Raw genomic sequence first — 27,500 nt, forward strand, 5'->3', positions numbered from 1 at the left:
ACCTGCAGGTGAAGGGGAATTTCTTGGGTCTATTGCAGGCTTTGGCACACTTGGCCACACTCATCTTCCGTTTGGACAGGGAGATGGGGTCGGCTGGGGTGCCAGTCAGCCCTACCCCATCAGTCGTCTGGTAGTCCTGCAAGGCATTTCTCCGGCTCTCTGGAGACAAAACAGAACAAGTTGAATGAATGAATAAATAGCGATTTCATGAGACATTTAAGAGGCCTGGTTCTTATCAATCCGTTCTGTTCTTCAAGGCTACTGTCACAGACGAACCCCCTTATTATATTACACGCCTCTTGCGGTCTCTGTGGAGTGGAGGGCAGGGCCACAGCATTATAATGTGTGAATTAACATCCAGACCACAGCCCACATCGCAAAACATAAGTGGCCCCTTGCACCCTGCGCCCGTGGGACCGATGCTGCATCAAGGCTACGTGGGCTCACAATGGATACAATGGATGATTCTCTTTTTATTCTCATGATGCTTCCAACGCCGTCCACATATAGACTGTGGTAAAATACAACAGTCCACTGATGTGTGGGAAAAGTGGAACTTTTCATTAAGTCAATCTATATATGATCAGCACGTCGGAGCAAAACGTGAAGGATTCTGTCCGGAGTTGGAGTCGAAGTTTGACGATGCTGTCAATTTAAATTGAACTTGCAATGGAAAAAAATAACATATTTCTTTCTTTTGTATAGCTAGACTTGCATCACGCCCTTTGGTCAAGAGTGCCAAGTCCCCCGATGCGTGATTCACCGTTTTATTCAGTAACAGGCTGCAGCCAGTTGTTTTTCATAATGTTTAAGGGTCAAGAACTACACAGCGGTTTTTATCTTTTACTGGATATATCCATCCAAGAAATAGCCTAGGACCATGTGCTCTCACACGGAGATGCGGTATCACATTAGGCTAGTCCCACACAGTCTCCGCATCCAATTGGAGGTTAGAAACTCTCGGTTAGAAAAATGCACATTTAAACAATGCATAATCCTGTATCTGGGGTTTGATCAAGGAAAAACATTTTAACAATGAGAGGCTGTTCGTTTGGTTCCAGTTCTCCGATATCAAAATAAATCACACACGGATTGTTTGTGGACACTGTCATGTACAGAGAACAACTCGAGGGCAGCACTTTAACTCACCGCAACAGCAAACAATGAAGAGTCCGATCAGAGTATTGTACATCCACATGGTCGAAAACAACTTGGAGATGCTTGCGCTGTAATTTGTGTTGTTGTTGTTGATTTTGTTGTTGTTTGTTGGAGTCTTCCGAGAGATGTTACCTCGACCACTGCACAGATGCGCCTGCTCTTGGTGGACTAATACTTCCTTGCAACTATCTCTCTTCCTTTTTACTCTCTCTCTCTCTCTCTCTCTCTCTCTCTCTCTCTCCTCCTCCGCCTCCGTCCCTCCTCCTCCTCCTGTCCTTGGCTCTTCCTCCTCCTTTCCCTTTCAATCGTGCTCCATCTAGCCCTCACTTCTTTCTTTTTCAAAACTCTCTTCCTAGACAAACCGCTATTTTTGTTTTGGTTCTTTTTTTTCTTTTTTTGTTGATACTTTCCAAGTTCTCAGCGTATGTTCTCCAACACGAACGGGGAAATTGTCACTCACGGCGCGTTGGGCTCACAGGACAAGCGGTGGAAACATAAACACAGCGTGTGTTACACCGTCCGGTTCCTCTTCTTCCCAAAAAAGGAACCTGATTAGATACACGGAGAAGGCATCTCGATCCATCCCCTTAAAAACCATCCCTATGTCAAGCGATGACAGCATGTTGTAAACAATATGGCGATTAGTCAGAGGTCACCTCCACGTCCCGTCCCCCCCCAGTCATTTCCCATCAGTGAGAGCGTGCCACCAACACCACCACCACCAAAAAATAAAATTCACCAGCAACTCTCTCTCTATCTCTCAGTGTCTGTCTGTCTCTCACACACACACACACACACACACACACACACACACACACACACACACACACACACACACACACACACACACACACACACACACACACACACACACACACACACACACACACACACAAACACACACGCACACAGGCCTATGGGGAGTTTTTTTTTTTTTTTAAAAGGACAACATCTATGAAGTCTATAATGACTAATAGCTTATTGAAGGGCTGCAAAAATAAACACTGATTGATGAGTCAGAGAATTTCAGACACATTACTCAGTTTGATTATTTTTTGTTTTGTACTTCTCTCTGCCCGCATAACACACACACACACGCACACACAACCACACACACACACACACACACCCACATTCACTTAGGCAGAAACGCAGACAAACACATACACAGCACACACATACACACACATTAATTGAACCGACAAACAATTGTCTCCTGATCTTTATCTCTCTCTCTCTCTCTCTCTCTCTCTCTCTCTCTCTCTCTCTCTCTCTCTATATATATATATATATATATATATATATATATATATATATATATATATATATGTGTGTATGTATATATAATATATTTATATATCTCTCCCTTTCCCTCTCTCTGGCTCACCCACACACACCCATGACACACAAGTACACACACACATTCTTGCACGTACCATGCAGCAGATGACTTGTTAGTTTACAATTGAATCCATCAACCGCAAGTCTTCAACAATAAAAAAAAACTATGTTGAGAAATCTTTGTTTACCTTCCATTTAATGAAAATAGGAAACATAGAATATAGAATATCGTGTGTATTTCATGGTAACACCCTGAAAACATTTACATTATCTTCTTTGTATGTCTCTGATTTAAGTTGAAATTAAATTAATGTGTTAATATTCTACTCCTACTAATAATTTATTTAGGATAAAAAGGACAACGACTTTAATATTCATGGTATTCATGGTTCATGATATAGTTGAAATGTCTCTCTATAGACGTGTGCGCCTGGAGATCTCCCACTGGGTGCTGCTATGAGGGCTGTCGTGGGCCGCGCCGGTCGGGGTGCGAGGGGTGAGGTGTGAGAGGGCCCCCCCCCTGCAGCTGGGAGGCAGAGCGGCTGAATAGAGGTGATGAAGAGCTGCAGACGACCAGCGTGAGAGCGCTGGAACCTTCGGGAACAAGGGGGTCCCAGCGCCGAGAGAGGTGTGTGTGTGTGTGTGTGTGTGTGTGTGTGTGTGTGTGTGTATGTGTGTGTGTGTGTGTGTGTGTGTGTGTGTGTGTGTGTGTGTGTGTGTGTGTGTGTGTGTATGTATGTGTGGGTGTGTGTGTGTGTGTGTGTGTGTTGACATTTGCCTGTGCGTGTGCACTCTTGTTTGAGTGTGTGTGTGTTTGTTTGTGCGAGTATTTGTGTGTGCAAGTATTTGTGCAAGTGTGTGTGTACGTCAGTGTGTGAATGTGGGTGTGTGCGTGTTTGAGATTTTCATCTGCAGCAAATTAGCAGGACCTTGCATTGACCCGTTGACCTCCTGCTTCATGGTTCATCTCCCATGTGCCCCCCAGTGTTGCACCATTGCAAGACACAGTGGGGTGAGAGTGAAAAGGGACACTATTATCGCAGTATTTTATTATAATTATATAGTATTGTTTTTTCTTAATATATTTCCTGTGAGGTTGAGGATAAAGGAATGGGTGAGAGAGTGAGGCCAGAGAGAATAGGCGACAGAGGGAGTATAGGGAATAGGTGACAGAGTGAGGTTAGAGAACAGATGACAGAGTGAGGTCAGAGGGAATAGGTGACAGAGCGATGATAGAGAGAATGGGTGACAGAGTGAGGTGTGGATGAGACTGTTGAGAAGAGACTCTCCTGTTAGTAGGAAGTGTGAGTGAGTGTGGATGGACAGATTATGGAGGGATAAGCAGCTAGAATCGACATCAGGCCTCTGGATACGTGCGTGTGTGTGTGCGTGTGTGTGTGTGTGTGTGTGCGTGCGTGCGTGTGTGCGTGCGTGCGTGTGTGCGTGCGTGTTTGGCTTGGGGGGCTCTGGGGGCAGTTGTTTTGTGCACAGATAGTGTGTTAATTGATCCCCTTTTAAACAAACAGTGACTTCCTGTTGTCAGTGTGAGTGTGTCTGGACAGCGCCTCTGATTAGGAGCTGCTGACAGTAAGGGGGTAACACAAATAAACTTCAGGCAGACGCACTCAGTCACAGGAGGCTTTTAAAACACAGATTGTCTCCTAAACAACATGAGAAACACATATCAGAAACAGCTACTAAAACATTCCTCACATCTACGTTTCCAAAATAAAATATCAAAGGGCCCAAAAAGGGACTTAAGCACAATAAATATACAATCTCAACATGGTCTATAAATGTATCATATATAATATTATGTCTCTTAAATAGAAAAATATTGTATTGTTTGCATTGCTTTTGATGTAAATTGCCATATATATCCATACAGAGAATGTGCATAAAAAGGCCTTGTTTTATCTGTAAATAAATGCTTGGTTTGAATCAATAACTTTTCTCTTTTTTTCAAATTTCAGAAAGGTTTGTTAAACACATGCGCTAACCTTTCCGTTGGAACCGGTTGGACGATGACATTCACAGGAACAGGGAACATCTCAAGGAGACCAAGCCCAAGGTGCCCAGCCTCACTCCTTTGTCACTCTTTGTCGTTGCTTTTGGGTGTTGGTGTGACCCTATTACTGGGAACCTCCTGGAACAATCCATTCACACAAGGGCCCGGCGAGTTTGTATATCAACACAAACTATGACGGTATAAATATCACTTCCCTTTGCATAGCATGGAGCATGTGATTGAGACGTCAGTCACTCAAATGCATGCACGCACACACGCAGACACACACGCTAATGTCTTGAACTTAGATAAACCATGTTGTTTTGCAAAACTATTCCAACATAATTAAGGATGGGCTGAGGGTATAGCCCTCTGTAGTTTCCCCTGGAACAATTTATAGAAATGGGGCTTTCCAGTCGTTTTTCGTATTATTATTACTTTATTTATATATATATATATATATATATATATATATATATTATATACGCTTCATCGGATCGCTGCATTATTTGTTTTGCCTGAGTAGTAGTTCCTTACGCGGTACAATTCAAGTTATCCATCATTAGTACAATAAGTACGCTCTCTCAGCCAGAGAGACCGAGCCAAGACGTGGAACGATAAACGCTCTTTAGCAGCCGCTGGAATGGAGTTGGAGGTCTGAAAGATAGAGAGCAAACTTGTTCTTGCTCACATTTTAAACATCTGCTAACAGTCAACGTGTCTTGTCCGCTGCTTACTGCTAATTTAGCCTCTCATGACTCACACACAAGTGGAGACAGAGGGGAGAGGGCCAAATGTAAGGATCCAGAGGGAGAAGGAGAGAGGGAGAGAGGAAGAGAGAGAGAGAGAGAGAGAGAGAGAGAGAGAGAGAGAGAGAGAGAGAGAGAGAGAGAGAGCTATTCTGGGCCAGCAGGTACACCATGTGTCCGTCCTAAAACATTTCATTAGCCTTTAGATAAGGAACATGGTTTTGAGCAGTCCGGCTAGTATGCCTGCACAGCATGCTTTACCAGACACACACGCACAAGCCCGCACACACGCACACACTCACGTCACGGATGTATTCTGCAGATACATAAGGAGCAGCTGGTGAAGTTTGCCCCCCTCCCGAGGGGTTGAGCGGAGTGGTAGCCCGTGGCTCAGCGCTGTGATGAAGGCCTTAGAATGGAGAGGAGTGGGAGCAGTTAGGACCGCTGTCACTGTCTGTACTTCAACTTCCAGAGAAGAAGATGAGCAAACCCTGGAGAAATATAGTTGGAGCTATACAGTATATATATATATACATAATATATATCCATCCATCCATTCATCCATCCCTCCATCACATCTGATTCAATCAATCAATCCATCCGATCTCCATCCACCCAATGCTCAGCCATCCATCCATCCATCCGATCTCCATCCACCCAATGCTCAGCCATCCATCCATCCATCCGATCTCCATCCACCCAATGCTCAGCCATCCATCAATCCATCCGATCTCCATCCACCCAATGCTCAGCCATCCATCCATCCATCACATCTAATTCAATCAATCAATCCATCCGATCTCCATCCACCCAATGCTCAGCCATCTATCAATCCATCCGATCTCCATCCACCCAATGCTCAGCCATCTATCCATCCATCCGATCTCCATCCACCCAATGCTCAGCCATCCATCCATCCATCCGATCTCCATCCACCCAATGCTCAGCCATCCATCCATCCATCACATCTAATTCAATCAATCAATCCATCCGATCTCCATCCACCCAATGCTCAGCCATCTATCAATCCATCCGATCTCCATCCACCCAATGCTCAGCCATCTATCCATCCATCCGATCTCCATCCACCCAATGCTCAGCCATCCATCCATCCATCCGATCTCCATCCACCCAATGCTCAGCCATCCATCCATCCATCACTCCACCCAATCTCATTCCATCCATCCAACCCTTCACCTTCCTGCTCTTGCTTGATTGCTTTGTTCAACTGGACTATTGGTAACTCAGATCTGACTGTAATTATTGTAGTGCCTTACTGTTTGTGTCTAGGTTGTCAAAGAAATCAAAGATAAAACAATATTGTGTTCATTCCTTCTGATTACATTCCAGCAATGCAACTAAACACATACCTCAGCCAGTATGGCATGTGACGTGTTCTACAGCTATGGTAAACCTCCATCAGTCAAGGTTAATCTGGGTTGAGGAGGAATGTGTCCTGTAGAGAGGCTTTTCACCTAGAGGGCACCTTCCTGCATTACGCCTGCCAATTACAATTACAACACACACACACACACACACACACACACACACACACACACACACACACACACACACACACACACACACACACACACACACACACACACACACACACACACACACACACACACACACACACACACACACATACACATAACCACTTGCATGTGCACGCACACACACATACACACACACACACACACACACACGTGCATTTACAGTTACACTCGCTAACACATGCACACACACACACACACACACACACACACACACACACGCGCACACGCACACACACACACACACACACACAAAGAAAAAAAGAAATAGAGAAAGAAATGGGGAGTTGGCACCTATGTACTTAATGAGAACCATGAATCACAGTGTGTCTGTTGTAATGTTTATGACCACAGTTTAACCTCATGGCATTTCCTGTTTACATATGCCAGCTTTGAGTTCGGTAGCTTTTTCAAACCATTGCCACATCTATCCATTTTACCTCATTGTTGTATTGCTGTTTCGCATGTCTACTCATGTGGCACACATGAGTAGACATACAACATATTCTTCCTCCACGTTCTGAAGATTTGGGGTAAGGAGTTGGGGCTTCACTGTTATTCTGATGATGATATGAAGAGCTCTACAAACACATTTGACTTGGCTCTGTTTCCGGTCGTTGCTTTCCTTGGTTGGTATTTGACAACTATTTGTATCCCAGTATGACCATTATATACGGGCAAACTGGGATATATATATATATATATATATATACACAATTCAAATTAAAATCACAACTCTCTAACGATTCTGCAGACGTTGTCACACCATGCTTCCTTGGCTGTTTGATCTCACTGTACTACGCTACAATTAGCTGCAACCCATCGTGGAAAATATTGTTTTGCACTTTGGGTCAATTACCCAAGCCTGCGCTTCAGGCCACTGAGAACACGAGGCCCGGGTTCACCGGTACCCTGTGACGTTCCTGACGCAACTTACGAGAACCCAAGCATCTCTTCTCCCTTCCGGGAAAAACGAACCGCACCAATTATAAACTATTTTTTGTAGGGTCAACGTTGATTGTGTTTTTACAACATAAATAGGGAAGATTACACAGGCTCCAGTTGAATGACCTATAGGATGATGTCGAAAATACTATTTTTGAGAAGGGTTTGCAGCTAAATTTAGAAGGGCACAGCGCGATCGGCCAAGCGCAGCCTCACGTGCGTCCAAAGGTCCAGAGCTTTTTGTACAAAGCCTGCGTAAAAGGATGCAGCATCGCTATCAGAAACCAAATGCATGATGTTCAGCGAGAGTGACTCGTGACCTCTTGTTCTTCCCCAGGGGCCTTTCTAGGGGCCCTTTGATGTACATGACCCTCGTAATGAGATGGCACTGGATGGATGCGATGTGTGTGTGTGTCTGTGTGTGTGTTTGTGTGCGTGTGTGGAGTAATTAAAACTGTGAGTTATCTCCATGCTATTACTCTTTTAGCTAGTTTTGTTTAGCTAAAGTTATTAAAGTAAGCAAGCACATTCAGTTTTTTGGGAAGAAAACAAAAACCTTTTACAACTCACCAAATTCAACAAAAAACACATTTTACAGAACATCCAAGATACAGAGAGTCATTCTTGAAGGGTCGTTATCGTATAAAATACGGCCACCAAAGCCAGATGCCAAACTCTGGCAAGTTGCAGCTGGTTGAGGAGGGGGGAGGTGCCTCACCACTCCAATATATCGGCTGGCAGGGCAGGCCAACTTGCCTACGCCTGCGTCTGTAAGTCCTTAAATGTGGCATGTTAAAGGCTATGACCCTTCTCCCGCTTACAAGGGTATCTCGTTGCAATCCCCCCTCCAGCCTACTGCTGTAGATCACACATATAAAGAGACCTCCCGGGATTACTGCCCCCCCGACCAAGAATTAAACAAGGACCGCTCAACCATCCTTACTCGACTGGACCCTAGATTACCATCAGCGTAAACAAGATACTTGGTTCTAATAAAAACTGACATAAATACACAGAGGGACATCTGGCTGTCCAACGGGGCAAAAGGGCTGCCTGGTAGGTGTGTGTGTGTGTGTGTGTGTATGTGTGTGTGTGTGTGTGTGTGTGTGTGTGTGTGTGTGTGTGTGTGTTTATAACCAATAGAAGGTGTGTCAACCTTCTACAAGGTTCAAGTCACCAGGGGAGATGAGGAGATGAACTCAACCTGCCAGGGTGCATTCTACGCTTGCTGTACCCCTGCAGCTACACATAGAATCAGGACTTAAACTGATACAAACCTACTTATTTAATGTTAGTCATAGCTACAGCTACTGAATATGTTGGCATTTTGTAATTGATCATATATATGTATTTTTTTTTATATTAATATAATTGTATAATAATTCATATAATTATCGAATATATATATTTATCTATGTGCTTTATTTACAAAATAAGTATTGTAATATTATCATTTTCAATAATACAAAATTATATTTATATTATTATTTATTTTTTTCGGTGCGCAACGTTTTGAAGAACATGTTCATTCAGCAACTCGTCTGCAGCCACAGTAGAACACGCGTTACGGATTCCAGTTGCACCTCCATCATGTTTCTGATGGGTAAACGGTCGGTTTGTGGGGAATAGATTCAGGAAGCAAGGATTTTCGGAAGGATATCATAACATGTTTGCGGCGTCCCCTGACCTCATTGTGGAGACAGGAGCAGACAGGAAACACAAGAGGCCCCCAGGTCATGACAATACAACACTTTTATTGTGAATATATTCCATTTGCACCATAATCAACACCATATTATAAACATTATTTATTCTCATTCTTTTCTTTTTTTTATACAGTAAATATTAATAGTGTACAAATGTATACAAAATCCAGGCTATAGTCGAGTCCCACAAAAGAGTTGTGTATTAAAGCACAATCAGAAATCGAAAGGCAGCACGCCTGTCCGCAACTAGACGAAGGACCCCTTTCCCATCCACGGGCGAAACGCATGTCTATACTCAGCCTTTATGCACAGGCATACTCTGGACACCCCGATAAAACCCCCTCACATGGAAAGAACTGATATCTAATCTTCAAAAGAACATTGGACGGTTTGTGTTGTGCAACAGTTATAAGGCTAATGAAAGTCACATGGTGTTTACCATGGATGGAACCAGTGCTCTTCATGAAGCCTTAAGGGGGGAGGAGGTGAAGGGGGGTGGAAGGGGTAAAGGCAGTATATTCAGAGACCCCCCCCACCACTCACCACCAACATGGCAATTGCACGTGGTCGCTGAGCCTTGCAGAGTTGACCTTGACAGAACCCAGAAGTAACGACACAAAAAATAGGAAGCAAGCATAAAGGACAGAGAACCCATCGGGTAGAGAGGTTTGGAGGGAAATAACCTAATGAACAAAAACATTCCTGGTTTTGATTGATATGCTGAGAGAGAGAGAGAGAGAGAGAGAGAGAGAGAGAGAGAGAGAGAGAGAGAGAGAGAGAGAGAGAGAGAGAGAGAGAGAGACCGAGCAGTAGAGAGAAGAGAGAGAGAGGAGAGAGAGAGAGCAGAGAGCTGAGAGAGATAGAGAGGAGGAGATAGAGAGGATAGAGAGCGAGAGCGAGCGAGAGACAGAGACAGAGACAGAGACAGAGAGAGAGAGAGAGAGAGAGAGAGAGACAGAGAGACAGAGAGACAGAGAGACAGAGAGAGAGAGAGAGAGAGAGAGAGAGAGAGAGACAGAGAGACAGAGAGACAGAGAGACAGAGAGACATAGAGAGAGAGAGAGAGAGAGAGAGAGAGAGAGAGAGAGAGAGAGAGAGAGAGAGAGAGAGAGAGATGTAAAAACTCCATCTTGGCTATTCGTCCGTTTCGATCGTCCATGGTGCATCAGGAGGTTTTGCTGCGTTACACTTTGTCCACCAGCGTATCGGTAAATCGGACTACTACCTGCCCATCTCTGATCATAGAAAGTGCAGACGAGCCACAAATGCAATGCTTTAATGCAACGTTTGGATCGCCGACAAGAGTGTTACACAGCTACATAGGCACTGGGAATCTGATGCATCAAATCAAGGGCCACCAAGGTCGCACTGAGCCGGGGACACACACACGTTCAAAATAATGCAATCTGGAATACATTTCATCCAAAGTGATCCACAGGGATCGTCTTTGGATCTTGGCCACGCTGAGTCACTGTAAGCTACACCTATGACTAAGCACACATCCTTATAATACCTATGTCCTGCCTTGTTTTGGTCCCGAGAACTGCTTTGTTTTTCTTTTTTTTAACATATATTAATGTACGGTATATCCGTCGGAGTGTGTTCAGTAGAAAAAAAACGTGTACATGTGTACATCTTCCTTAGTCCTTGGTAGTATATGGAGCTTTGGTGTCAGAGTACTGAGTTTATTCTCCTCTATAGACGTCATGCTGATACACCACAACACTGAGAACACCATCAGATGCTAGCCCACCACAAAGATAAACAAGAGGAAACAAACAAACAAAGAACCTCAAAATATATACTCTTATTTTTCCATAGCAACATCTTCTTCTCATATACCTAGAGTATGATTATTCATTAGCAGTGAATATAAGCGACAAACAATACTGAAGACGACACACATCATTGCTGTCAGTGAAGGTACAGGTTTTCTCTTTTGGAATAATAATCGCCGTAACGTTGGGTTGTTCTAGTTGGTCATTAGAGAGGATGAGGCAGAATTAAAGGGTTTGGTTTTGCTCTTTATCTTGCACCATAGTATAGGATGAAGGGCTGGAGGAACAGAGCCAGAGAAACACAGTCGAGACGCCCTAGGGACGCCGTCTAGAGCGATGAACGACCCTTTGGCAATGGTAGAACGAGGAGGATGGCTCCACTTCCACACTGGCAGTGAGCGACGGATGAGGTTGTTCAAATCAAATAAATACATTGTGTGACAATGAAGACGTTTGGACAATTCATCCGACCACACGTGGGATGATGTCTTCCTTGTGAGAGGAATATGAAGACATACAGGAGGATTGTTTGTATCTCAGAGCAGACAGGATGTTCTGTGTCTGTGTATGAAGGGTGTGTGTGGGGGGGCGGGGGGGTCATGAGTGTGTAGAGGTGCTGGTCAGTCCCAGTAGCAACAGTTGGAGGCCCAGCATGGACCACAGGGAAGACCTCAGGCAGGTTCCTGCTCCACAGTCAGAATCATCCTCCTGGTGAATGATCACGACAATCTCATTATTCCTCACCTTGTACGCCCTTTCACAGGTTTGCATGACATTAATTACTCTCATTAATTAATGCTATGCTACACTGTTATGCTGTGATGCAACTCATAATGATATGACTATGAAGATGAATGTGATGGATACATACTGTATATGTATGGACGTGTATATGGAATACAAGCTATTATAAAGTTGTGACAGAAATACTTTTAATGTACAGCGATGTAAGTAGTGCACACACCGCAAAAAGTAATGCAGTCCTGTCACAACTTATATCATAGAGTTAAACATGTATTGCATGAAATGGCAATACATGTTTAGTTAAGGCGGAACACTTTAGTTTGGTTTGGTGGGATGGTTCCACATGGGGTACATCAGATGTCTCGACCCATTGTGTAGGTCACGTACACATCAGGGCAGGACCACAGCGGTGGTCTCGAGCCATTGTGTAGGTCACATACACATCAGGGCAGGACCACAGCGGTGGTCTCGACCCATTGTGTAGGTCACGTACACATCAGGGCAGGACCACGGCGGTGGTCTCGAGCCATTGTGTAGGTCACGTACACATCAGGGCAGGACCACAGCGGTGGTCTCGAGCCATTGTGTAGGTCACGTACACATCAGGGCAGGACCACGGCGGTGGTCTCGAGCCATTGTGTAGGTCACGTACACATCAGGGCAGGACCACGGCGGTGGTCTCGAGCCATTGTGTAGGTCACGTACACATCAGGGCAGGACCACGGCGGTGGTCTCGACCCATTGTGTAGGTCACGTACACATCAGGGCAGGACCACAGCGGTGGTCTCGACCCATTGTGTAGGTCACATACACATCAGGGCAGGACCTCAGCGGTGGTCTCGACCCATTGTGTAGGTCACGTACACATCAGGGCAGGACCACGGCGGTGGTCTCGAGCCATTGTGTAGGTCACGTACACATCAGGGCAGGACCATGGCGGTGGTCTCGAGCCATTGTGTAGGTCACATACACATCAGGGCAGGACCTCAGCGGGTGGAGGCTGGGCGACGCCCGGGCAGAGCCAGCTCAGCGCTCCGGAGTGGCTGTGAGGTGGAAGGTCTCAAACAGACCGCAGATCAGCGGACGAGAGCTTGATTGGACCGCGATAGGTGTGAGGGGAGAGGTGGTGCAGAAGAAGCCTGAACTCCTGCCAGGATGTGCCACGCCTACTAGTGGCACAGTATAAATAACGTATAGAATATAGCATCAGTGTATCAGTGTACAGCTTGATCATGTTATCTTCTGAGTGCCATGTTTCCAAAGTAAACACTGTGAGCAAATGCATTTTCACTGAAGTTCAAATGTATTGTTCAAAGGAAACCAAGCCGTAAGCAGTATAAATATCATTCTGTTCATTAAGCCTTTCTAGAGATCCTCAAAGCGGCACTGCGCTCCGTCGTCACCACTGATTGGTCTATATCCCGACTAACATCTCTAATCCAGAGTTGAGCTTGTGAGATTTTAGCCTGCCTTATCATCAAGTTTATACAGGAAAAATAAGCCCTATTGTAAACGTCTTAAGCCCCTGTGTTTGTGTGTGTGTGTGTGTGTGTGTGTGTTTGCCATATGACAATATTTCCATCTATGGCAGGGCTTGCTGTTTGATGGCGGTTCAGAGGATGTCCGTGCATGGTCTGCCCGTAACACAGGGAAGGTGGGAGGGGTTTCGAACACATACAAACTATCAGAAGGAGAGAGGAACGCTTCCTCTGTTTACCCCAGCGAGAATACAGAGCTCTCTGCCGGACACATGCACACTTCCTATCACTGGGGGTGGGGGGGGCTCTGTGTGTGTGTGTGTGTGTGTGTGTGTGTGTGTGTGTGTGTGTGTGTGTGTGTGTGTGTGTGTGTGTGTGTGTGTGTGTGTGTGTGTGTGTGTGTGTGTGTGTGTGTGTGTGTGTGTGTGTGTGTGTGTGTGTGTGTGTGTGTGTGTGTGTGTGTGTGTAAGACAGATATGGAAAATATTGTAATAAATATTTGGATACTAATAATAGTATCTAATAATAAATAAAATAGTAATAATTTGAAGACCGAAGATGAACTCATGCTCTGAAATAGACTTCCTGTTTTGGTTCCATTCCGTTTTTGTTGGAAATGGTCAATTCTAAAAGTGTCTCAAATGGAGAGCAATTTATAAAAATAATTTCTCTGTTTCCTTTTGTTGCCAAGAACAACAAGAAATGTGTATAATAGATCAACAAAGTGTGTTTTTAGGTTTGTGTATACATTTGGGTCTGGCTTTCATGTCTTTCTTCCCCAAACAATAGATGCCTTTTGAGTGCCACTTATCTAATCATTGCTGTTAATCCTTAAATCGTTGGCTGGCATTGAATGTGCTTCTGTAAAAAGCAGTAAACGACCATGGCTATGCTTGCTGGCTGGTATCTGCACCCCAGTGGTGGTGAAGGAGGGAGTGGGTGCACTGACCCTGAGCACAGTGCCAGCCACAGCAGCAGGGGGGAGACCCTTAGGCCACGGCCTCGGCTGATTGGGCACAAGGGCTCATCCTAGTGTGATGGACGAGGGCAGAGGCCAATGGAATGTGAGCCGGATGAAGTGGAACAAATAAAGAATGATTAAGCAAACTCAAAGACACCAAAACAAATAGTTAATGTGAAATAAAGTCATAACAAAACACGAGACATGGGCAAAGGAAACATGTGAATGATGGATGGCCGGGTCTTTCTCGCCTTCCTCGTTTTAGAGGTGCTGAGGGAGTGAGGTGTGGGACCCCCGTGCACACATTCCTGCAGCCCTGCCTCTACAAAAACACTGACGCGCGACCAGCCATTACTCACGTTTTCATCGTTGTCGAAGCACACGTCGGGCCCCTTCCTGTACCTGGGGTTCCGGGCCAGCTCGCACAGATCAGGGCCCTCGGCTGAACGCAGGCGCTAAGGAGAGAGAACCGCCTGGATGTGCTGCCCTGAGGCTCGGCTCTCCAGCCCTGGTGGTTTGGTCTCCCACTACCCCTGGCGGGTGGAGTCATGAATCAGGTGTGGGGCTGACCCTGCTCTCGGCGGTGCCCTGCCGGCTGTTGGGATGTATCTACACCTTAATGAGCGATGGCAGGAGGGCCGGACGGCCAGGAACAATGGGAGACCTCACTGAGGGGCAGTGCCATCGATCAGAGCTCTGTGTGTGTGTGTGTGTGTGTGTGTGTGTGTGTGTGTGTGTGTGTGTGTGTGTGTGTGTGTGTGTGTGTGTGTGTGTGTGTGTGTGTGTGTGTGTGTGTGTGTGTGTGTGTGTGTGTGTCTGTGTGTGTCTGTGTGGGTATGTGTGTGTGTGTGGCTCAGTTTTAGTGGCTGTGTGTGTGTATGTGTGTTTGTGTGTGTGCGCCTCGGTTTAAGTGGCTGTGTGTGTGTGTGTGTGTGTGTGTGCGTGCGCGCGCGTACGTGTGTGCCTTTGTCTTTCTGTGTATCTGCCCGTTCTTGTGTGAACATCAGCATGTGTGCAGTGAGAGAGAAATCGATCATAACATTTGGCTCAACCCCATTTTTCGTGAGATGCAAATTAAGAGTATTCCCAGCGTAGATTGCCAATCACGCTATCCCACGATGCCTCGCAGCACGCCGACTGTAGTGTGGGACGCACGATTAATAGCTGTCCATTGTTGGTCTTGTGAGGCTGTCATTACAGCTAAGTGTGTGTGTGTGTGTGTGTGTGTGTGTGTGTGTGTGTGTGTGTGTGTGTGTGTGTGTGTGTGTGTGTGTGTGTGTCAGCCTACTGATGATGACATTTTAGCTGTTCCAAAAAAAGAAGCCAGCATCAGAGCCCCATCAGTCAACCTGATTTTCTTGACATAAACACACACACACACACACACACACAAATTGATTCAACACCATGGCAGCATGGTATCCAGCAGTAAAAGGAGAACCTACTTTCAACAGACGGCACATCTGCTGCATCATTCACCTGCTACCACACACAGAGAAAGCACGCACACACCTCTCTCTCTCTCTCTCTCTCTCTCTCTCTCTCTCTCTCTCTCTCTCTCTCTCTCTCTCTCCTCTCTCTCTCCCTCTCTCTCCCCCTCTCTCTCCCCCTCTCTCTCCCCCTCCCTCTCTCAGGTACCAGGCTGGGACGTCCCGCATCAGGTGATGGATAGGTGTGTGTGTGTGTGTGTGGGGGGGGGGGTCCACAGGTTGCCCTGGGGGGTAAAGGATACAGGGCTGCTCGGCTTGCCGTAGCGGCCGGGGGTCACATGACAAACACGTGGCCTTGGCGTCGGTGATCAGGAACACCAGGTTGGTGTTGGGAAGCTTCTCGGCGCGGTACATCCTGCAAGGACACACACACACACACACACACACACACACACACACACACACACACACACACACACACACACACACACACACACACACACACACACACACACACACACACACACACACACACACACAGCGCCAACCACATAAATCACAAAAACATAATCCGATACTACACACACACACGCACACACGACGATCGTTAAAAGGTTTGTGCGGTCGTTAACATTTGGGTGGTGGGGGTGTTGGTGGGGGTGGGGGTGGAGGTGGGGGGAGCCGGCACGTGTGGCCAATAACAATTTGTAACCCAAGGGGGCGTCTCAGCCCCCAGCCAGACCGTCTGCATTAGGCCCAGAGCCGGGACGGAGCTCTGCCAACGCGCTGGGCTGTGTTTACGTCCGGCCAGGCGGCGGCTGGCGTGCGCAGGTGTTGTTCTGTTTGTGGACGGGGTGTTTCCGCTCCGCGCTGACAGATCAAGGTAAGCGTCGGCGCTGGTCCGAGTCTTCGGGGCGGCAGCTGCTTGCGATCAGGCCGGGCCCTACGACAGAGAGGGTCCGGTGGAGGGGAGGCTGGCCCTGGCTGAGCGGGGGACAGGAAGACAGACACGGCAGCCAGGAGATCCCCTGCACACCCTGCGTTGTCATGGGTGGATAGGAGGAGTCGCACACTGCCACACACACACACACACACACACACACACAGAGCAGGGCGTCTGGCAGCTGGACGGTTGCTGGTTCGATCCCTGGGTCCTACGAGCTGAGCTGTGGAGGTGGTCCTGAGCAGGAGACCTAACCCTAAAGTCTCGTTTACACATACGTACATTCTCGTATGCGATCCAACCGTCTCCGACCGAAAGTCCATTCATTCCTATGTGATTCTCCGTAATGTCCGTTTTACCTCCGAGACTCCTCCCCTCCGTATGAAAGTTTTTATGTTTTTCACAAAACATGTGAGTACCTGGCAGGCCAAACTCCTCGCCGATCTCTTTCCAAGCCTGGTTGGTTTTGTTTTTATTTCTGTATATGTCGATCCTCATGTTCCAAAGTACCGGTCTCCTAAAAACGGCCATTATCATACGCTCCCCCATCTTTTTGGCTGTCCGTAAATAAATTCATGTCCGTACGTAAAACACTAGCGACCCCTTCCGTAAATTTACGGAAGCACGGATACGAAAAACATACGTATGTGGAAACGAGGCGTAACTGACCCCAGAGCAACAGGCTGTACCCCCGCATGATGGACCCCCCCGTCGGTGGACGACCATGTCTATGAACGGCAGCAGGTCAGGAGGTGTAGCGGGTCGGCTGGTAACCTGACGGTTGCTGGTGCCATCCCCGGCTCCTCCTAGCTGAGTGTCGAGGTGTCCTTGAGCAAGGCACCTGACGGTGTGTGCACCTCGGTGTGTGAATGAGTGCGTGAATGGTGAATGTGAGGCAGCATTGTAATGCGCTATGGGTGGCCAAAGGTTAGAAAAGCGCTGTATAAATGCAGTCCATCTACATTAACATGAACGTGTGAATGGAGGGTTAGGGTTAGGGTTAGGGTCTGTAAAGTGCTTTAAGTGACCACAGGTGAGGTCCACAATATAAATGTTTGGATGTTTTTTACCTGGAGCAGTTCCCGCAGTCCAGCAGCCCTGCGTAGGATCTCTCGTCGTTATCGAAGAAGTACTGCGTCTGCTCGGTGATACAGCTCTCCTTGAACATGGCGTCTGGGACCTCCTCTTCTGCCGACACCACTGGAGGCGGTGAGGAGGAGAGAGAGGAGACACAGGTTCATAGGCACACTTCCCTGAAGGAGTTCCAGGATCCTTTTGTCAGACACTAGTCATACTGACAATAACACTAGTAATACAAAAATACAGAAAAAAACACTGAGAGCAAACTCAAATCAAAAAAAGAATAAGACAATTTCAAGTCGAGCGTCGTTCAGAGCCAGTGTATCAAAAGGGTTTGCCAAGAGAGATCTAAAAGAAGATAGTGATGAAGCCAACATCCTCAGACAGGTAATCCACGAGCTGAGGGGCCCCAGACAGGCAGAGACGGCGTCTCCTTTAGTTGTCATTCTTGAAATAACAGCGAGGATGATGATGATGAAGCTGATGATGATGATGATGATGATGATGATGATGATGTGGTTGTGACTCACCGGCGTCCAGCAGGTTAGGCAGCGTGAGGCTGTAGAGCAGCTGCTGCAGGATGGACCTAGGGAAGGAGTACACCGCGTGAGTCAACACCGTACCCCACTGGCCGCGGTGTCCGCTCGCTGGCCACATCTGTCCGAGAGGTGGCCACCTGCCAGCGCGTCTGGAAGGCTTCTGACTCATCCTTTGTTTTGTTCCCTCGTCTCGTCTGCTCGGGACACTTTTATTGTATTCAGAGTGGCTCGCTTGTGAGTGGGGAGCACAGAGATAGGAGCATTCAAAATGTTTTGAGTAGAGGTTAACGAGTGGATACGGGCCGCGGTGAGGAGTTCAAAGCGTCAGGGTTGGACAGCGAATACAGAGACTGTTATGACTCAGAACATGACTCCTATAGAGACATAAGAGACGGGGTTATGACGAGCCGCCGGGACGGACCGAGCAGCATATGGTGTTTATCGCTATCCTGGGCCGACCCCCACAGTTCACACCCCGCCACTCCTTCAAAAGCTCTGAGGCTCCACTATAAACGGGGACGTGTGCACCCATAAAGCGACATCTACCTCCCGCCCACAGACAGAACCACGCACCCCGCGCAAGGACACAGGCATGCACTAATGAACACACGCATACACAGGGAAGACACTCCCACACGAACGCACGTGCAAACACTACACACACATGCACGCACGTACACGAACACACACACGAGTGCCAGATCGGCCCTCACCAAGCAGCAGTGGAGGCCCACCAGCCGACACTGAGCAGGTCAGCAACAGTCGGCTGCAGGGAGAGAAAGCAGGAGAGCATTACCACCGAGCATTACCATAGTAGAGCATTTCCCCCGAGCATTACCATAGTAGAGCACTATCATAGGAGAGCATTACCACCGAGCATCACCATAGTAGAGCATTATCATAGTAGAGCATTACCATAGTAGAGCATTACCATAGTAGAGCATTACCATAGCAGAGCATTACCATAGCAGAGCATTATCATAGTAGAGCATTACCACCGAGCATTATCATAGTAGAGTATTACCACCGAGCATTATCATAGTAGAGCATTACCATAGTAGAGCATTACCATAGTAAAGCATTACCACGAGCATTACCATAGTAGAGCATTATCATAGTAGAGCATTACCACCGAGCATTACCATAGTAGAGCATCACCATAGTAGAGCATTACCCCCGAGCATTACCACTGAGCATTACCATAGTAGAGCATTAGGCTAGAGCACTACCACTGAGCATTACCATAGTAGAGCACTACCACTGAGCACTACCACTGAGCACTACCACTGAGCACTACCACTGAGCACTACCACTGAGCACTACCACTGAGCACTACCACTGAGCACTACCACTGAGCACTACCACTGAGCAGTACCACTGAGCACTACCACTGAGCACTACCACTGAGCACTACCACTGAGCACTACCACTGAGCACTACCACTGAGCACTACCACTGAGCACTACCACTGAGCACTACCACTGAGCACTACCACTAAGCACTACCACTGAGCACTACCACTAAGCACTACCACTGAGCACTACCACTAAGCACTACCACTGAGCAGTACCACTGAGCACTACCACTGAGCACTACCACTACCACTGAGCACTACCACTGAGCAGTACCACTGAGCAGTACCAAAGGGCATCACCATAGAATAGCATTAGGATAGACTGCATTACCACAGGGCATCAGTAATATCTGAGATGGATGTATACATTCAGCACAAAATAGCTGGATGCAAGGGAAAAATGAGATAGCAAATCGAAGTCCCAGACTAATGTGTGGTGAAAGAACAAAAATGTGTACGTTTTGATGCATGATGCAAGTTTTATTGTAATGCAAAGTTCAGGCAAAGACCAAAAAACTAACTTTGGTTACACTTACAAATAATGTTACGTTAATGAACCATCAATTAACCTTGGCTAATGCAGTAATAAGCTTCATTATATAGCGTTACGGTAGGGTTAGGGTGAGAGGGATAGGGTTCTGGATCCACTAGATATCAGTTTACCCACCTAGACCCCACTACCCCACAGAGTGGGTCCATGTCTGACAGGGGGACCATGGTATATGTGTTATAGCTCACCACCTAGACCCCACTACCCCACAGAGTGGGTCCATGTCTGACAGGGGGACCATGGTATATGTGTTATGGCTCACCACGTAGACGCTTCGTGGGCCTGCTGCTGTCTTGCTGTCCTTCTCCGGGTCACAGACGGACTGGTAGTCGTACGTCTTGTTGAAGGAGTAGAGCGATGTGTTCACGAGGTTGATCATCAGCACGGGGTCAATTTCCCCAAAGAACTGACCTATCTGGACTCACAAACCCCAACACACACACGCACACACACACACACACACACACACACACACACACACACACACACACACACACACACACACACACACACACACACACACACACACACACACACACACACACACGATCAAGACAGGGACACACACACACTCAGACACGATCAAGACAGGAATGCGTGCATACGCACACACACACACACACACACACAAAGGGTAACAGTGGATTATTAAATGAACACTGTGTGAAATGCAATGCACACAGTATAAGAATACACACAGCATGTGTGTGCGCGCGTGTGCATGTGCATGAGTGCTGGGAGCCTGTAACCCCAGTAAGAGCAATATGACAGTAGAATCGGGTCAAAGGTCAAACTGCAGATGCCCCGACTAGAAATATATCATGAGGAGTAGACCAAGCGTCTCCCAGACCCCAATATATATGTTTCAATACATATTTTATATTGACAGGCTAGGATTCCAACAGCGGATACAGGATCCATTTCATGCTACTAAAACCAACGGGAAACTGATCATGAATTCCTTTGATACTTTTCCAGCAGTATTTCACAACTGTATTACGGTTGTGTTCCCTGTGAGGCAACAGGCCCTTGGTAATATTCTAAGAGTTGAAGTTACACTTAGGTTTGGTAGGTTTAGTTTGTTTCATTTTGTCTTTAGAGTTCAGAAGTGGGCAACCCTAAATTGACGGTCATAATTCAGAAAGTAAAAGTTCTATTCAATTCTCCAATTAATATTTATCCCTTACAGGTTTTTTGAGCATTTGTAGAGCTTCAAAGCATGTGAAACACTTCTTGATTCATTATTAATACAAGCTGTTACCTAGTTTGATTAAAACAAATCTTGGCTAAAGGCTAAAGTATGTGCACATCTGTTTTCGTGGGAAGGATGAGTCCTCGTCCAAGGGTAAGAATCGACCAATCACAGAGCTCAAAACGATCGAAACAAACAACACTATTGTTATGGATGGTGAAACATCATAATTAATTAGCGAGCAAACCGCAAACTTATGTATTCCAGACATAAAAGGGATGATGTTGCTCCACAAATTAATGTTACTAATATTTATTTTGTTTCTTCAGTTGTGCAATAGCAAAAACATATTTTAATTGAAATGACACGTTTCATTGTGTGATATTTCACCGCCCAGTTTACACCACACCGCGATGGAGCGTGGGCAGAGAGCAGAGTGAGCAGGTGGATGTATTCTCACCTGCGTGATGTACTCTTCCTGGTTGGACATGAGGAGGAAGCCTCCGTCGTCCAGGATCACACAGTCCACATGCTGCGGCCATACAGGAAGGGGGAGAGGCGCGTCAACACATGTTCCGTCACAGAACTCATAACACATCCTTCAGAAGATGATCTTCAATCTGTTTTGTGTTTTTTCAAGAGTTGACTCCAAAAGTATTTCAATTTTGCTTTTGCAAATGAACAGGGAACCACACGGATGGAAATTGACCAACCCTTGATTGAAAAATTGTCTTCGAAAAAAAACCTGGCCTTGAATGAAACCTTCTTGTTCAAGTTGTATTATTAGGGAGTTCATTTGAATGTTTTTAAGTATCTGTTACATGGGTGTTTTCATATTTTTAAGGGTGTATATCTATTATTTGTTGCCAGCATAGCCACAGGCCAGATGAAGTAACCCTTCACAGTAGCTTCCTCGCACACACGTCTGCCTGCCTGTCGCTTCACAAGGACACTTTGAAAAGAAAAGAAAGTGTTCAAATCAATCCCAAGCAGGGAATCCAGAAGGCCTTGAGCCAGGCGGGCTCCAGGACTCGCTTGGATTTGTCTCTGGACAACAAAGGAAGCATCGGGCACTGGAGGAAACATGTTTAGAAACCACCACACACACACACACACACAATACAAACAAAGAGAAAAAAAAACCTTTGGTCGTTTCAAGGCAAAAAGAATAAAGAAATAATAACAATTATACCCGCTCTGTACATCAGTGAGTTTCTTTACCCTTAAGATGGCAGAGTTTGAGGAATAGAACAATCACGAGAGTGTGTTTGCGTGTGCGTGCGTGCGTGCGTGTGCACCTTATCATTCTTCAGACAGCCACAGATTTCATCCTTACACTGCAGGGAAGCAGACGGAGAACTAACATTATTTCATTGTTTTCACGTAATAATTTATTATACATAGCAAATACCAACATCAGGTACAACCAGCAACACTCCAAGACAAGGGGCCGATTTGAATAGACTCACGTTGACTTTTAACGTAGCACTGATGAAAGTGTTCATCCAGGATGTAACATTCAGTTTGACTCCCACCACTACAGAAGAACCGAGAGAGGGGAAAACGGAGGTCGCCATAACAATGAAGCTCATTAATGCATCGAGTGAGGTTGTGGACCGAGGAGGGAGTAGTTTGGACCACAACAACAACAACAACACCAACCTGCGGGTTTGAGCTCAACCTGATGAAGGGTGAGATCCACTGCCTTGCTGACCAGAATGCCTGACTCGTAGCCAGACTCTCTGCTCCCTGCACCAGAGGGAGAGGAATTAAGATGAGAAAAAATACATCTTCATAAAAAACGGTTCAGGTTGAAAAATAAATTGAATCCCACTGCGCATTAAAGCATTTGCGGTTAGGACTTATACGTAAAAATGTCAGAAATGAATCTGTGGACATGACGTCCATTTTGATGGTTGCTGGCTAGCCGTCTGATGTTCGTGTTAAGAGCAAACATATGGTAATGTAGTCATGCAGGCCTACTGCACAGCTACACTCCGGAGGGGCTTGGAGCTCCCGGGTGTCTGCTGGATAGATTATAGGAGCGCTGAGAAGGGGGGCCACCATGAGTAAGAAAGAAAACAGAGCGGAGAGGAGGAACGCCACTATCAAAGAGGCCCCCAGAGTTTGATTATGGCCTGGTGAAATGCATCCCATAGAGAGACATAGAGAGAGACAGACAGACAGACAGACAGACAGACAGACAGACAGACAGACAGACAGACAGACAGACAGACAGACAGACAGACAGACAGACAGACAGACAGACAGACAGACAGACAGACAGACAGACAGACAGACAGACAGACAGACAGACAGACAGACAGACAGACAGACAGACAGACAGACAGACAGACAGAGAGACAGACAGACGGACAGAGCGAGAGTTAGAGTTTTTTTCTGGCAAAACCTACTATTGAAATACGGTGCAGTGAAAATGTATATCTCATTGTCCAGGGTTCTCTTGTAAAAGCTGGACTCGTATGTTTCAGGATTCTCATTCCAGTCTTCTCCAGCACTGAAACAGTTAAGAGCACACACACCCACACCCACATCCCCCACACACACACACACACACAAACACACACACAGACACACACACCACATAATAAGGACAGGCAGGGGATAAACGAATAACCCTGACAAAATGGGTATGAACTATGAAGTCATTAATCAAAGCAAATTACAACGCACACCTTGACACAAGCCTTATTTATAAATCCAACGTGTTGGATAGACAAAGTGTACACATCCATGCATCATTATCATAGGGTCGGGAGAATGAAGGATTTACAGCATGACATACCTGTTAGGATAGACTCTGGTGATCCCCCCGTCTGTGGCTACAAACCGGGCCATGATCCCTTCGCTGGGACATGGGAAAGGAGAGGGTGAAGTACATGTCACAGTCACACACAGACAGCACAGCACATTGCATCCAGGTCCATGTTCAATTCTCACAGCATGAAGCTACGCCAACAAAGCACATCACGAGAACAGCATGTTGACATTGTAAAAAGTAAAGTCACACAAAGCACACAAATAAATGTTTGTGTTTCTTTGTGTGCTTTTAATGTACGCTAAGAATCATTCCAACAATTTTGTTTTCTCTGAAGGTTTTACCTTCTTCTGATTTAATTGGATGCTTCTCAACAGGTAGCTCCCAGCGAAACACAACTCTGGTTCACTGGGAGTGTAATGGAGCGTAGGATAATCACACACTCAATCCTTTGGTTGCCTGGTTTCAGTGTGATACGTTTTGTGTATCCTCCTTACGGTTTCAAATGCATTTCATCGAGCCGATCGGGCCCTTTTGCGGTGTGCGGTGCATATCGCATATAGCAGTGAACTCACAGCGCCTGCTCCTTCCACACCTTGACCAGCTCTGCTGTGAGTCCCGCGTCCAGGATGAGCCTGTTCACCAAGGACACGTTGCCTGCGGGAGACACACACACGGCCGTGAGATGCTAAACTGTTCACCGTGTCTTTTATGTCTTTGAGGCAAAATGTAAAAAATATATGTATACATTTCAATATTGTGTTTGAGCTGGAATATCAAAGATAGTTTAAGAGAGAGAAACGGGTATTTATATTAATGTAAAGACACTAGTTCATCAACATAGTATCAGCATATTTCAAAACAAGGAGGAATTGTTTACATATTTCCAATGCCATTCCCAAAGGACTTTTCCGATTTAACAAACTGGCCTTTAAAAGGGGGCGATTCCTGTTGAAAGCTTTTAACGATATCATAACTCGATTGAGTTGTCCTCCCACTACGGTCCTACTGACATTACCGATTGTATGGCTGGCTGCGGAGACGAAGGGCAGGGATGGACAGGGCGCTAGATGCATTAGCTAGATGAGGCTGCCTCACAGAGCTATGGGCGGGTGAGGTAAGATTCATTTAGCAGATGACACGGCGAGTGAGTCATCTGGGAGGACAACACCGGGCGCCCTTCCAGTAAGCCAGCGAGAGTCGATTTGAGCTGAGGTCAACGCTCCGCTCACCGGAGGACGACGTCAGTAAGTCTCAAGTAATACGACGGCGTTGGAAACCAAAATCAGACTCTACGGTAGAGGACACAAATAGAGCTGGGTTGTTTAGCACTGGGTGGACTTAGGTGGGCTAAAGGTAAACTGTGTGGTCGCTTTGAACTGATTGGGCAAACTGTTGTGCACCAGTCTCCATGCTTACTCAAGAATACAAGTTGCATTGATTTTAATATTGACCGATGACTCTGTGTTGACCCATTAGGGTGTGGTCGCTACTTCAACGATGGGGGGGGCTGGGAGGGTACATGCATGAGGGAGGGGGGACATGCATGAGGGAGGGGGGACATGCATGAGGGAGGGGGGACATGCATGGGGGAGGGGGGACATGCATGAGGGAGGGGGGACATGCATGGGGGAGGGGGTGACATGCATGAGGGAGGGGGGACATGCATGGGACATAATGCAGCACTCACAGGCTTTGGGAGCGTCACTTTCAATGAACTCATTGAAGTCGATGAGGAAGTGTGTGTTGTTGTCCGAAACTTTCAGCTCTTTGCAGTACTCCCTGCAGACACAATGTTAAACATTTATACTGTTTGGACTGTTCCACCTGCTGATACAGTATAATGCTGTATACTATTGAAGCACTCTCTCTGCTATACATTTTTATATTGTAGAGCAGATCTCTCTCGAAGTAAGATTTATAGCTGCTTATAACTGCGGTACTTCATAGAAAAACAAAATGATGCTATACTGTAGGATATGAAACCATTGTTTTACCAATGCAATAGTATCTGATTATTCACCTGGGAGCAATGAAGGTGTGTCCATACTCTTCAAACGTGTCCAGTTGCATTGTTCCCACAGCTAAAAGAATTCCACATCACAGGCGATTATTGAAAGATAAATGATAAATGTATGCAGAATATAAGAGTTATGCCTTGCGTTAGATCGAAGAACAATACACTTGGGAAGATATTCAAGCACACACCGACTGTTACAAAACATTGTTTAGGACGAAAAATCTCCAGTCAGCGAGCATTTGAGCATGGTTACATGCATCCACAAATGCAACCACACACACACACACACACACACACACACACACACACACACACACACACACACACACACACACACACACACACACACACACACACACACACACACACACACACAGGGTACTGGATAATGTAAAATAACAAAATCCTAAGAGAAAGGGAGGAAGGAAGGATTAACTTGCCTTCCTGTCCTGTAGTGACCCCGGAGGCGCAGACAGATGAGGAGATGCAGAAGACGGGACAAGGAGAAAGTCAATGATTTAAACACACCACAAAAAACCTGAAGATGTGAAACACTATCCTCCTACAGTATTATCTCACAGCGCTTTTATGAATACAACCTAGTTTATTGAATATCTACAGAACACTATAAAGGTTTATTAAAAGCTAGATTATACCTCAACTATAAACTATATATACTGCAAGGGAAATAGCAGTTATCACAGTAGGTACTCCTGTCTTGACTGGGATTTCATTCTGTTTATAGGAAAACGTGTTTGGAATGTCTCATCTCAGTGAGCCCTTTATAGGTCTATCTCTTGTGATCTCCAACAACAAACCCCCAGGCCGTCCATTGTTCAGCCATCCCTACGTGAAGGAAGAGTGCTAGGTGTTGGGACCTTGAACAAAAGCCCTTCACATTAATGGGTTGTGTCTCCAGAACACAGAGCTGCTCTCAGACTGATCATCAAGACTAATCTGAACGGAGTCTGTTGCCGCCGTGCTTTAAGCTATACTTTAACTTTAAGCGGCCTGTAAAGACTTGGACAGTCTTTATGGCTCACTGACAGCCTCATTAAGAAGGAGAAGAAGTGCAATGATACACAAGCAAAAATCTAAATAAATACACTTCATGGTAAAAGTCCGCCAACTTCTCTGATAACTGCTCCATCAGCCGTTCGCGCTTTATGACACCACATTAAAGTTATAA

General features: G+C 46.2%; 2 protein-coding genes across 2 annotated transcripts in view; both read right to left on the reverse strand.

Moving 5' to 3' along the window:
• Window positions 1-1,380, reverse strand: part of LOC130388879 (hepatocyte growth factor) — a 22,100-nt gene extending 20,720 nt beyond the window's left edge. Inside the window, exons 1-2 of the mRNA XM_056598444.1 lie at window positions 1,150-1,380; window positions 3-159 (exon numbers count right to left, since the gene is read on the reverse strand). Coding sequence (XP_056454419.1) covers window positions 3-159; window positions 1,150-1,198 — 206 coding nt within the window. The 5' untranslated portion in view covers window positions 1,199-1,380. The remainder of the gene's footprint in view (window positions 1-2; window positions 160-1,149) is intronic.
• Window positions 1,381-10,727: 9,347 nt separating this feature from the next.
• Window positions 10,728-27,500, reverse strand: part of LOC130388878 (voltage-dependent calcium channel subunit alpha-2/delta-1) — a 62,405-nt gene continuing 45,632 nt past the window's right edge. The window contains exons 23-38 of the mRNA XM_056598443.1: window positions 26,315-26,375; window positions 25,982-26,073; window positions 24,867-24,948; window positions 24,319-24,381; window positions 23,927-24,030; window positions 23,175-23,261; window positions 22,982-23,049; window positions 22,811-22,849; window positions 21,973-22,044; window positions 20,583-20,735; window positions 19,130-19,182; window positions 18,408-18,463; window positions 17,868-17,997; window positions 16,157-16,269; window positions 14,784-14,866; window positions 10,728-11,949 (exon numbers count right to left, since the gene is read on the reverse strand). Coding sequence (XP_056454418.1) covers window positions 11,839-11,949; window positions 14,784-14,866; window positions 16,157-16,269; window positions 17,868-17,997; window positions 18,408-18,463; window positions 19,130-19,182; window positions 20,583-20,735; window positions 21,973-22,044; window positions 22,811-22,849; window positions 22,982-23,049; window positions 23,175-23,261; window positions 23,927-24,030; window positions 24,319-24,381; window positions 24,867-24,948; window positions 25,982-26,073; window positions 26,315-26,375 — 1,367 coding nt within the window. The 3' untranslated portion in view covers window positions 10,728-11,838. The remainder of the gene's footprint in view (window positions 11,950-14,783; window positions 14,867-16,156; window positions 16,270-17,867; window positions 17,998-18,407; window positions 18,464-19,129; window positions 19,183-20,582; window positions 20,736-21,972; window positions 22,045-22,810; window positions 22,850-22,981; window positions 23,050-23,174; window positions 23,262-23,926; window positions 24,031-24,318; window positions 24,382-24,866; window positions 24,949-25,981; window positions 26,074-26,314; window positions 26,376-27,500) is intronic.

The sequence above is a fragment of the Gadus chalcogrammus genome, chromosome 9 (genome assembly GCF_026213295.1).
Source record: "Gadus chalcogrammus isolate NIFS_2021 chromosome 9, NIFS_Gcha_1.0, whole genome shotgun sequence".
Lineage (NCBI taxonomy): Eukaryota > Metazoa > Chordata > Actinopteri > Gadiformes > Gadidae > Gadus > Gadus chalcogrammus.